At 41.7% G+C, this 12263-nt stretch overlaps 1 protein-coding gene across 2 annotated transcripts in view; it reads left to right on the forward strand.

Moving 5' to 3' along the window:
• The window catches only part of FNBP1L (formin binding protein 1 like), a 99394-nt gene that overhangs the window by 57751 nt on the left and 29380 nt on the right, over positions 1 to 12263 (forward strand). For both annotated transcript variants that reach the window (XM_075002437.1, XM_075002438.1), the window contains exons 3-5: positions 9384 to 9437; positions 11543 to 11690; positions 12121 to 12183. In XM_075002437.1, the coding sequence (XP_074858538.1) occupies positions 9384 to 9437; positions 11543 to 11690; positions 12121 to 12183 (265 nt within the window). The remainder of the gene's footprint in view (positions 1 to 9383; positions 9438 to 11542; positions 11691 to 12120; positions 12184 to 12263) is intronic.

Below are 12263 nucleotides of genomic sequence, written 5' to 3' on the forward strand. Positions count from 1 at the left end.
CTTTTTTTTTAACCTGGTATTTGAGTGACTGGAACACTTATATGACTGGCATAACTCACAGCTGTATACCACTGGGCAGGAGCACAAAGAAGCAGCATCATGCCTGAGGTTTGTGAATTATAGTGTGCATGAGCCATGCCCCACCCCTCTGGGGTGGCCCGCTCAGTGCCTGCCCTGTATCCCTCTGTGATGCTTGTGTGCACAGCGACCTGGGCTCCTCTGCTCTCCTGCCTCATGTCTGCGTCTAGAGTGGTTCCCCACACGGCATGGTGAGCCCCTGTAGCCATCTTCAAGGGACTCCATCCTGTCCTTGTCAACAAGGGAGGGACAGCAGTTGAGCAGGAGTGGCACCGGGGTGGTGGGGTGAGGGAGTGGAACTTTGTTATAGGGGAGGGGGGTCATGCCTCTTCCCAGCTGCTCTCTGTTAACCAGAATATTTGCATATGTGGCAACCTCCCAGTCCTGGGGCTGCAGGATACGAAAGAGTTTACTGCACAGTATTTTTTTTAAGCTAGAACCCTCATTTTATTCCAATTTTATTTTTAATTTTAATTTTGAGCTTGTGCAATGTGCAGACCCCAACCCTATTAGACCGAGAAACCACTTATTCATCTACAGGCTTGGTCACAGCGCGAGTAGTTGCAGTCCAAAATTTTACACTCCATCCTGCTGCTGTGCATAAATCCTTTTCTTAACAGGCCACTGTTAAGGATCAGTACAGCTCCTGTGACTTTAATCTTAAGAATCTCTGCTGAAGCCATTAAATAATGCAAAATGCGGTGCTGGTGTGTACAGTGTGAGCAAGAGGACATAATTAGATTGGAAATGTTAGATTTTTAGCAGTAAATACTGATTTCAGCACATACACATTGACAGAAAAACATTTTCCCTGTTACTTTAACAGCCTATTTACAAATTTTTGTTAAGAAAATTGCTGCTTACAGTCTTACTAGAATAAAGCTTTAACTTTTTAAATGTCATCTAATATTATTGTTAAATAATGGTGTGATCCTCCTATTGTTTCCTACAAGTGCAAAAATGAAAACACATAAAAGCTGGGGAGGAAATGCTTAGTACATTGGTAATCAGAATAATTGTTAAAAAAAAAAAAAAATTGCCAAACTTAGTCATAACTCATTTCACAAAGGCCAGAATTGGCAGTCGTATATAAATAGATGATCTAATGGTAAAAGTATTCATATTCCATTGTCAGCTTTCTAAGCCATCACGCCTCTCATTTTCTAGTCTCACAATGACAGTGTGAGTTTTCTTTGTGCTTTGAATAAGAGATCCTAATAATATGCTTTGCTAAAATAGACTCTCATTACTTTCCAGTGTGTGTTTTGGATTGCAGAAGGTAATGACCATGTTAAACAAAACTGTTCATCATAAACTCCTTTAATAAATCTTGTGATCTTAAAGATGTAAAATGTTGGGGGTTGAGGGGGTGGTGAAAGAAAAGATGTCTGAATTGTCATTAAGAACTGAACAGAATAAAACACTTGGTGGCCACTGACCCATAGAAAAATCAGTCAGAGGCTTCACAAATGAGAGGCCAGGAAAGCCAGTGGGAGGACTGGGTTCATATATTTTGTGAGGCCCCTTTAGGCTTTGGGATGGGGCCAGAAATGAGGGTTCAGTGTGAGAGGAGGGTGCCAGGAAGCAGGCTTGGAGTGTGGGGTCTGGGTGGGAGGGAGGTGCAGGCGTGGGTTGTAGATGGGGGGGATCTGGTTGGGAGGGGTGTGCAGGACCAGTTGGGAGGTCTGGGTGGGAAGAGGGTGTAGGAGCTGGGTGGGAGTGGAGGACTGGGCAGGAGGGGGGGTGCAGGACTAGGCTGGTGGTGTGGGGTCTGAGCAATGAGGAGGTGCTTACTTGTGCAGCATGTTGGGGACATAGCTCTGTGTTCTCCCACTACTCCCATACGCTGCCCTCCGCTGCGGTGATTGGCTGCATTTATTACCAATCAGACTAGGGTGGAAAAGCCTCTAGGCAGCTCTGCACTGCCATCTTCCCAGTCTGGGAAAGAGGAGGGGGAGGGGCAGCAGAGCCTGGAGCCACTTCTTGTCCCCCATCAGGAAGAGCCCAGGTGCCGGATCCAGCCCCAGCTTGCCTGATTCCAGCCTGTGACCCTTGGGGCTCCACAGCCCCCTACCCACTGCAGGCCGGGTGCTGAGAGGGGAGCCCCAAGCCTTGTGGGCAGGATCCAGGCAAGCTTCAGGCTGGATGTGGCCCACGGGTTCCCCCACCCTGGTCTAGATTTTCCCTCTTCCACCTCACTTTAAGCCTGTTGTGAGCTCCATGAGGGCAGATTTTCATGTGAGTGCCTGGCTGACAGGACATACTTGCAAGTTTTTGTGCCAATGTGGAGCTGGATGATTCGTATTTATTTATGAATAACATTTTTGCCAAAAAAAAAAATCATTTTACAGATCTCTGAATCCAGTCATAATTCAGGTAGAATTCAAATAATTTTGACTCTTTCTTTGGCCATTTTAAAATGATGTCCCACTTTGGAATTTTCCCAGTTTATGAAAAGTGGGGAATGTATGAAAATAAATGAAAATGCTCATGTTGGAGGAAAAAAAATTGTGGTCGACCCAGAACATTTTGGTTGATTTAAAATAACCTCCCTCCCCCATATTCTCACTTCAGCAAAATGCTTTGAAAAAATAACTTTTGTTCCAGGTCTAATACATTTACTTGTTTAGTAACAGAGAGATAGCATTTTGTTAGTTTTTTAAGTGCTACTGGACTGCTTTTTTGTTTTGTTTTGATTTGTTTGTTTCATCTACTGGACAGACCAGTCCATTGTGGTTCCAAGAGCTCAGCTCAAGTTTAGATACAAATGTCAAACATTTGCTTTTTCTATGAGTTACCTGTCAGCATATACGTCCTGAAGTGTAGCCTCACTATCTATCCTTCATGTCCCTAGAAACCACCTATCACTCATTTATTTTCAAGGACATGAGGTTATTTTCTTGGTGTTCTCATTTTATCATTGTGCTTTATGCTTCTTTGATTGTTCTCTCCGTGCTTTCCGTCTTTCTCCTGACGCTTGCACTCATGAGCTGTCTCTTCACGTATATCTTTTGTACTTATTGAAGATTGTTATTTACTGTTTGCGGAGTCATTGGAAAATCTGAAAGCGTGTATGTGTAAAATACGAAATCTATAACTTCATGTGAGCCCAAATGTAGTCAGGATTAGCTGTTGGCTAATTTGATTTAAATGGAATCTTGTTACAGTGTGTGTTTTAGTTTAGGGAAAAAGGTTGGTGCTTACGGTATTTATCTTCATAGAAATGATTAATAAAAACAGCATCACACAGTAAAAATAAAACTAGACCAGAAATCAGCATGCTACGAAGCCCTCGATAATCATGACCCTCCTGCACAGCTATTCTAAACTGTATGCATTATATTAAGTGGTTGCCTTTCTTATCTGTAACATGCCAGAAAATCTCTTGAAAAGGCTCTTGCACAGTTGCCTAGTTACAGCATTGTTATGCTTGTTATGGATTTCACTTACTGAATAATAATGAGGTGTATTTTAGGAGTTCCCCGTTTATAATGTGAGCCTCTATATAAAGAGTATAAGGCAGGAATATAAAATAATACCAGAAAAAAGCATAGGAAAATGCTTTTTTTGGGTGCCAAGGAAGAGGTTTTGTGATTTCTGACATGAGAGAAACTGTAAACCTATCCAGTTATATGGAGCCTTGTCTGCTTTTAATCTCTGCCAGCACAGCAAGTACAATTTGCACACAGACAAAAGACTTTGATACTGGAGAGAAATTCTTGGCTATACCTAGAGAGCTTCAGTATGGCCCTCTGAAGTAATTTTTATTTATAAAATGATTTAGAGCCATAAATGTAGAATTTGTAGAGTGGCTCTGGGCATCACAGTCAGATTAGTATTTACCTCTGTATCTTATTAGTGTTGATTAGAAAATGTCTTATTACACATTTTCAAAGGTTTTGGATGGAAAAATGATCTCCCCCTTCGGGTAGTATGAAGAGATGTATTTTTGTGCAAAGCAGAAGTGTGCTAGCATTGTGAGCTGAATCTTTTCAAGAGGATAGCATTATGAGCAACATACTGAATTGAGGTGGTGGCTGGAAAAGTGGCTGGAAAAATGGGTAGGCTACTTTGTTGTAGGGGGCACTCTGGTAGGTCTAGTTCAGGGGTCGGCAACCTGCGACTCTGAAGCCTCATGCAGCTCTTTAAGGAGTCGTTTGTGTCTGTGGATACTACTGCCACTGACACCTCTGCGGCTCCCTGCCCTGCTTCTGCTGAAACAGTAGAATTAAATTTAATAGGTTTAATGGCCGGCAGGGTGGCGCAAGGGGTCTGACCTTAACCCCACTAAATTTAGTTCCATTATTGTAGCAACAGCAGGACAGGGAGCTGCAGAAAGCCCCTCACTCGCCCCGCTACCTGAGTGGCTACACCCCTGCAGTGAGCATGGTTTGGCTTGCCCCACCTACCCCCCTCCCCCGTCAGCAGAACACCTCCACACCAGCTTTCCTTCTGCTGGGTGCATGTGGCCACCTGGTGGAGGCTTCCCAGCTAGCACCAGGATGTGTTACTCCAAGGGGCTGGTTTGGGGTTGAAGTGGATTAATCCTGGGGATGGGGAAGTGGGTTTGGGCCTGAGAGGGGTTAAGCCTGAGGATGGGGGGATGAGTTTAGGGGGCTAAGGTGGGTAAAGGCTGGAGATGGGGAGAAGGTTTGGAGGCCAAAGAGGATAGAGCCTGGGATGGGGAGGGAGCATGGAGGGTTGATGCAGGCATTATTTCTTCCTGCTTAAGAGCCTGTCCCCAGGCACAGCATTTTCCTAGTCCTCATTTGCTCTCCAATCCAGGGGTGAAAATAACTTAAACTTTCTAACTGGTACAAATAATTGTGTGTGCGCTGTTCTTAAACGGGTTACAGAAAGTACGGTTTGACCTTATTTATTAAGGACTGTCTTTTATTCACGTGCATTACAGCTCTTGAAGTAATGATTCTGTAACTGAAAAAATGTCTCTTCTTGCTATTTTGGTTGCAGACCCTGGATCTAGTTAAAGTTGTCTAACTCTTCCCATTAAAAGGCTTGGCTTCCAGTTGCTTGTATCTTTGCTGAACTTTAATTATTCAGGATGAAATTTCCATGCCTGAAGTCTGTTTCAGGTTGACTTTTTTTAAGTTTCAGCAAGAACAGTTCTGCCACTTTTGAGAATGAAATTAAAAAAAAATCCTTCGTTTTGTCAATTTCATTAAGAGGCTCTAACACCTCCAAGTTTTGCACCACTGGAATCAGGCAGGCAGCTGATCCTGTTGTCAGGCGCATGTCTTTTCTCATATTTGTGAATCTCTACCGATGTTTGGCCAAACTATAAGCCTCTGGGAAAAAAAATTATAGCTTGCACATGCCCAATTAGAAGTTGGTTAGTTTAGCAGCAGAATTTTCTAAAGATTGTCTCTGTGCTGTATGTGCTTTATCTCCACACAACTCTTTGTGTTATGTAGACTGTACCTCTGCCATCCCACAGTCTGTCTGAACGTGAGCTATGCCAGCACTGACAGGTGAGCATAGGAGTGAGAGTAGTGTGAGGGAACAAGAGTGGAAAGATCTGTAGCCACTAACCACACTCCCTCTGGAACCTCACTTTGGACCCAGAATTCCTGAGACTTAATATTCCTGTGTCAGTAAATGTGTGTGAATCCCACTGGAAAAATATCTTCCAGAGTGTCCAGTTGACATATATCAGAGAGGTAGCCATGTTAGTCTGTAGCTTCAAGTTGTAGTTGACGTATAGTGGATGTCATCCTACTGTGGTAGCTCAAGTAGAAGAGGTCTGTGCCCTAGGTCAAAAATATCCAGTTCTGCTGATGAGCTAAATTGGGTGGTGTCAACATGGTTATGGTTTGCTTTTTTTAAAAGCAGGAAATTGCATGTAAAAACAAAGCAATATAGTAAAATAATGTTAATTCTGCAAAATCAAGCACTCAAAAATTAGGAAAGGTAGGAGCACCTCTTGGTTTAAATCAGGGTAGTGAACGAGGTGGTTATCTGCATGACCCTGGCCATGTTTGTGGTGGAAGTTGAAAGAGACATTGAATGAGACAGGGAACTTCAGGAAGAGAGGGGATCATCTGATGATTGAAGTACACTTTGGGGCACTGAATTTTATGTTTGCCTCTGCCACAGACTTCCTGTGGGATGCAGGCTTTTTGCCAAGCCATGCAGCATTCCAAGTATGCGAGGAGAGAGAATTAATCTGATATGTGAGGCAAGGATCTGTGGGTTTAAAAATCTCCTCTTCCACGCTGGCTGCTGCTTATATTTTTGTGCCCTTCACCATTGATCATTGCTTCATACCCCTTCCATAGACAGGCAAGTATCATTTCCACCAGTTTACATAGAAAATGAGAGGTTGCACAAACTCACTACTGGCAAAGCTGACTAGAACCCTAAGTCCGTACCATGACAGGCCGAAAACTTGCCTACTCTGTCAACAGAATTTTGCAAAATCCCATACTTAGAACTATTTTTCTAAGTGCTGGGTACACTTCCTCCAGAGAGGTGGGAGTAAAATGTAAAAAATCCTGATCTCCAGCATTCTGTTGCTGCTTTCCATTGGCTTACGCAACAATTTACTGAATTGTCACAACCTCCCCAAAGGGCCTGGTCCAGATAGAGAAATAACAATTTCTTAGCTCAAATGCTAGATGCCTATGCTTGGTGGCATGATTCAGAATCTAAACCTTTATGCAGATCTGTTGCAGAAGGTTTTGTCTATTTGCTATGATGAAATTTCTTCCCTCTCTCCTAATTATTCTCTTTGAATAACTCACTTATTTAATGCATAGTGGAAAACATCCTTAATTTTTTGTTATGGTTTAAAAACCATCCTATGTGGCAACTATGTTGCTAAAAGCATAGATGTTCCATTTTGTGGTGCTTTGTCACACTGAGAAGGTTGAAGGGTTGAGAGTATGAGTGAAATAAACACAGTATGGCTTTTGAGTTACACAATAGAGCAAGAACGTGTTCTTGTAAATCCTAAAACTGTGAACAAAGGAAAGCAAATGCTGTTCTACAGCAATATGTAAATAATATGCTGTTTTTACTGGTTTTTATTGTTTGGATTGTACATAGTGTGTTTCAGTGGATAAAAATCTGTGGCAAATGAAATATGCAGTATTTGGCATGGTGTCAGCAGTCTAAGATGGAGAAGGATCTTGAGGAAAAAATTCACATGCTTTCAAAATGCCTATAAACAAACTCGATACCTCTTCATACTGTACTCACTGTCACCTTCTGTTGGCCCAAGAAGCCTTTTGACAATAAGGTGGGTTATAGATTCTGTAGTGAAAGGTTTTAATAAGTAATGACAAGAAGTTGATATTTCTAGAGAGAGAACGATGATATTTTGAAGTCTAAGGTATTACCTCCATCTAAAAAAGGATTCTGCGTATTGCACCCAAAAAATCTGTTAATTTTCAAAACAATGACTTACTTGACTTAAACCCTTTTACTTTGAGTGGAGCATACGTCATCTACAAATCTCCTCCACTTCACTCTGTCTTGAGACAAAACGTCTAGCTGACTCCAGGAGTACCCCAGTTGTTGTCCTTCAGTCTCAGTAGATTTTCTCCATGTTGTCCGAGGTCTTCTCTTTTGCATTTTCCTTGCAAGTTCCACATGAGAGCTTGACAGACTATGCTGGATGTTTGTCGGAGCAGTAGCAACATTAGTCTGTATCTTTGAGAACAACAAGAAGTTCTGTGGCACCTTGTAGACTAACGTATTTTGGAGCATAAGCTTTCGTGGGTAAAGACCCGCTTTGTCAGATGCATGAGTGACTATGCTGGATGATGGTTTTCTGAGTGTGTGGCCTAGCCATCCCCACTTTCTTTTCTTGATTTGAATGGTCTTGTCCTGCTTTGTTCCAAAACTCCTTGTTTGTGGCAGTCTTGCCATTTGATGAGAAAGATGTACCTCAAGAATCTCCTAATGAATGTCTGTAGCTTGTGATTTGAAGACTTTTTCAAAACAATAACTGTAGTTTAATTAAAATAAGTTTTCTAAATACCTGCTGGAAGCCAAATCCTGGTCACTGAGTATCTCTGCAACTACTCATTAATGTTGTCCTAAAAATGACTACAGTAGACCTCGAGTTACTCAAAGGTTGCATTCCTGGACAGCCTCATGTAACTGAAATTTCATGCAAGTCAGGATGAGTTGGCCCAGCTCCCCTGTACTTGTGGGAGCTGTGAAACTGACCAGTACTGGTGCTCTGGTCAGTTTCTTGGCACTCAGAGTAGCGGTCAGTTTCATCACTGATCAGTTTCTTGACTCCCACCAGCAGAGGACAGCCAGAAAGAAGCCAGGCGGTCTGGTTAGTTTCCTGTCTCCTGTGAGTGGTGGGCAGCCGAGAGCCTGGCGCTGGGCTGCCCACTGCTCACAGGAGAGGGAAACTGACCAGAACTGCTGTGCTGGTCAGTTTCCCCACTCCTGTGAGTGGCAGGGAGCTGGTGCCAGGCAGCCCAGAGCCAGGCGGCAGCCCCCTCCACTCAAAGTCATGTTAACCTGAGATGCATGCAAGTTTTGTGCGTGTATCTCAGGGTTCCACTTTAAATGCTTTGCACTTTCTTTGCTTGTCCAGCTAGGATAGTAAATGTAATATAAATCTGCTGTTTGTGAAACTTTTAAGTTGTATGTTAATAAACAATTTGACTTAGTTACTATGGGAACAGGTGCTTCCAATAATGCGTATATCTTACTCTGTTGGCTTCACCCAAGTTTGTCCTGTGAAGTTATGTAAAATTTTTTGATTCAAATAGTTTGTAGCAGTAATGGGCAGTCTGTGGCCTGTGCGACATTTTGTTTACATTGCCCACACATCATATTGCCAGGTTCTACTGGTTTCCATGCACATAGGTGTTTTTTCCCTACCTGTATTAGAGTGATGCACGTGTAAGCCAAAGGCGTGTGAAGTGAGGTGCATGCTGACTACACATAACGTTGAATGTGAGGGCCATGTGCTCCCTCTTAATCTAGTGGAAGCGTTCCTACAGTTCAGTTGGTACACCCCTCTAATCCTCTGTACATGAGCACCATTAACAGAACTGCCCTCTCCCAGGAGACTGTTGTGGTTATGACAGTCTTGTGGCCCATTGAGATGGAGTGTCACTCCTGCAGCCCACATGCTAGCCTGGGTTGCCCATCACTGGCTTACAGTATCTGGCCCTTATGCTATAAAGAAGATCCTGTGCAGCACTGGGGCCTATTTTTTACCACTATGGCCCTCTTTATTTGCCTTTTTTTTTCTTTTGGAAACTGCAGGCAGAAAAATGCTTTTGTAATACAGTATATATTATTGTCTCCTTTAACAGAAATCTGGTTAAGAAGTACTGTCCTAAACGTTCATCCAAAGATGAAGAGCCCAGGTAAAATACATGTATTTAAAACTTTACATCTATTAATAAAAAATACCACTGTATGCTGTTAAATGTTTTTGATTCTTAATGGGACTTTTCTGGCATAAATATTTTTGGTGGCTAAGTGAACAAATAAATGAAATCAGAACATCCGCTCTTTGAGTTCTTGTTGTTCTCTTAGGATTAAATGCAATTCAGTGCAACACTTTAATGTTCCTCCTGTTTGTGTCTTAAAGGTGTTAATATGATAATTTTTATTAACAGCATTCCAAATTAAACTTCATTTTAACATGAGTGTGAGTTTGAAACTCAAGAGTTTGAAAGTTGAAGCTTTGGTGTGAAAATTAAATATATATAAAAATCCATCATTACTTTTATAGGATTGGGAATAATTTGCCTTTAATAAGCGTGTTCCTTTTTTTTTTAACCTTTTTATTAACCCTTTGAGATTCCCGGTAATGTGCAACCTGTGCAGCTCTGCAGACTTGGGTTTGAGTATGTGCTGAATTGTCATTGACTTTTGGCTAGTAGAATTCAAGTGTGTTACTCTGGGAACTTGATTTAGCCCCAGAGATGAGGTAGAGTTGGATGACCATTTGTGGTGGTAATGCTGCATGTTAAACAACTTCATTGTCAGAGATGTAAGGGTCCATGTGCACTACAGTGTGATGTTGTGATTGCCAGCTCAGATAGAGGCAGACACTTCAGTTAGCATGCTAACAAATAGCTGGGCAAGCTGCCTAAGTATGTACATAAACTTTGTGATGGGGATCCTCTGGAGGCCAGCCTGAGCCACAGCCAAAGCAATTGTGCCACGTGTAGCACACTGGCTCCAGCAGAGCTAGCACAGGTAAGCCTGCAAGCTCCCACAACAGGACTGTAGACAGAGCCCAATACTAGTGCTTGTTTTTCTGACCATGTCATTGATGCTTCTTAGATGTATGATTAACACAGTAGGAATGTCTACACTAAGCCAAAGGAGCAGTGCTGCTGTAATCGATTCACCAGCGATCAATTTATCATATCTGATGTAGACACGGTAAATTAATCTCTGATCTCGCTCCCGTCAATGCTGGGAGTCTACCAAAATTAAGAGTAGCCAGTGTTGACAGGTGATTAGCCCCCACCGACCTTACCTCATTCAAGATGTGGTGGTAAATGTGTTGACTTCAAATATGACAGTAGCATAGCTGAAGTAGATCAATAGTGCCCCATAACGTAGACCACGCCAATACTAGTTTTTAGGCTAAAAATGAAAGATTAATTAAAGCCTATGGGTAGCACAGGGGGATGATTTCACATTGCAGCCAGGGAAATGCTATGCAGAAATGCCATCGGGAACCCCACCAGAAACACCTCCGTGTCTATGTAAACCCACCTGAAAGAAATCTGGACTGCAGAAGTCAGGATTTCCAAGCCTGGAATGGAACTCAGCACCTTCCAGTTTTAAGAAGATGGCAATATTCCATAATTTAAAGAGAGATGCTTCTTTTAATATGGTGACTCTTTTTGTTTCTTTCCTCCCTTCCACGCGCACTTTTTACCCTTATTTTTGCCCCTTCTCCTTCCCCATTTTAGTGCCAGCCGTAGTGGCACCTTACCTCTGGGCAAGAGGTGGGCAGGCAAACAGGCAGCTGTCTCCAGAGCTGATAGCAAACTTGTTCTGTAAATCATCCATCGGGATGCAAATGAGTGGTATGATTGGCATGTTCCACCCTCGAGACCAAGCACATCATCTCTGCAACAAGTTCTGCCTCGGAGCCTAGGGACCTATGTTCATTCCCAAGCTCAGGTCTCAGTTGACAGCTTAGGAGAAACTACTGTACTGCAGGGTCTTCCAGGTAGTATTCTTACTCTTTTGTTTTTCACTCTGTCAAATCCGTGTTCTTATAAACTGTGTATAAAGAAGCATTAGAACATAGTGTGTCTTAAGACCAATGTAGGCTTTCCCCACCATGTTTTCAGTGTAGTTGAAAATTAGTCTATGGCTTATTTTACAGTATATCTAACGATAACACATTCGGTGTTCTCTTAATGGTAAAGTAAAGAAATGCTGAGTGAAAGCGAAAATCAATTTCACCATGTGTTTTTTTTTTTAATCTTTATTTTGTCAGGTTTACATCATGTCTAGCCTTTTTTAACATCCTTAACGAGTTAAATGATTATGCAGGACAACGAGAAGTAGTAGCAGAAGAAATGGGACACAGAGTATATGGCGAACTAATGAGATATTCTCATGAACTAAAAACAGAAAGAAAAATGGTAATTCCTATATTTTTATATAACAATCGTGTGTAAAATGTCTGCTATCATGAAATCTATGTTCTTAAACAATCAGGTACATATAAAATATTTTATAATATATAAAATAGAAAATAAATATATAAATTATAAATATATAAAACAAAAACGGTGATTGTTTCAATTTAAAATTTTATGTTCAACTTAGTAAAGCATCAAAATAACCCTCTTTAATTCTATGATGTTCAAAATACATATATACAGTAGTGTTCATCGATAACTTTTTTGAGTGCAACGTAACTTTGGTCTGTAGTGCTATTCTTGCATGGACAGTAATATCTCCACTACAGTACCTTGATAAATTAGTAAACAACTGACATAGCATCCTGTATATAAACTTGCGTTAACAGTATCTGAGATTGGTGACACTGTCTTATTTATGGCCTTACAGCATCTTCAGGAGGGTCGAAAAGCTCAGCAGTATCTTGACATGTGCTGGAAACAGATGGATAATGTGAGTTTTTCTGCTAACATTAATAGCATACAGTTCTACACAATGGTTGCTATTATATTTGCTTTTCTGTTTTTAAATCT

The sequence above is a fragment of the Carettochelys insculpta genome, chromosome 9, assembly GCF_033958435.1.
Source record: "Carettochelys insculpta isolate YL-2023 chromosome 9, ASM3395843v1, whole genome shotgun sequence".
Lineage (NCBI taxonomy): Eukaryota > Metazoa > Chordata > Testudines > Carettochelyidae > Carettochelys > Carettochelys insculpta.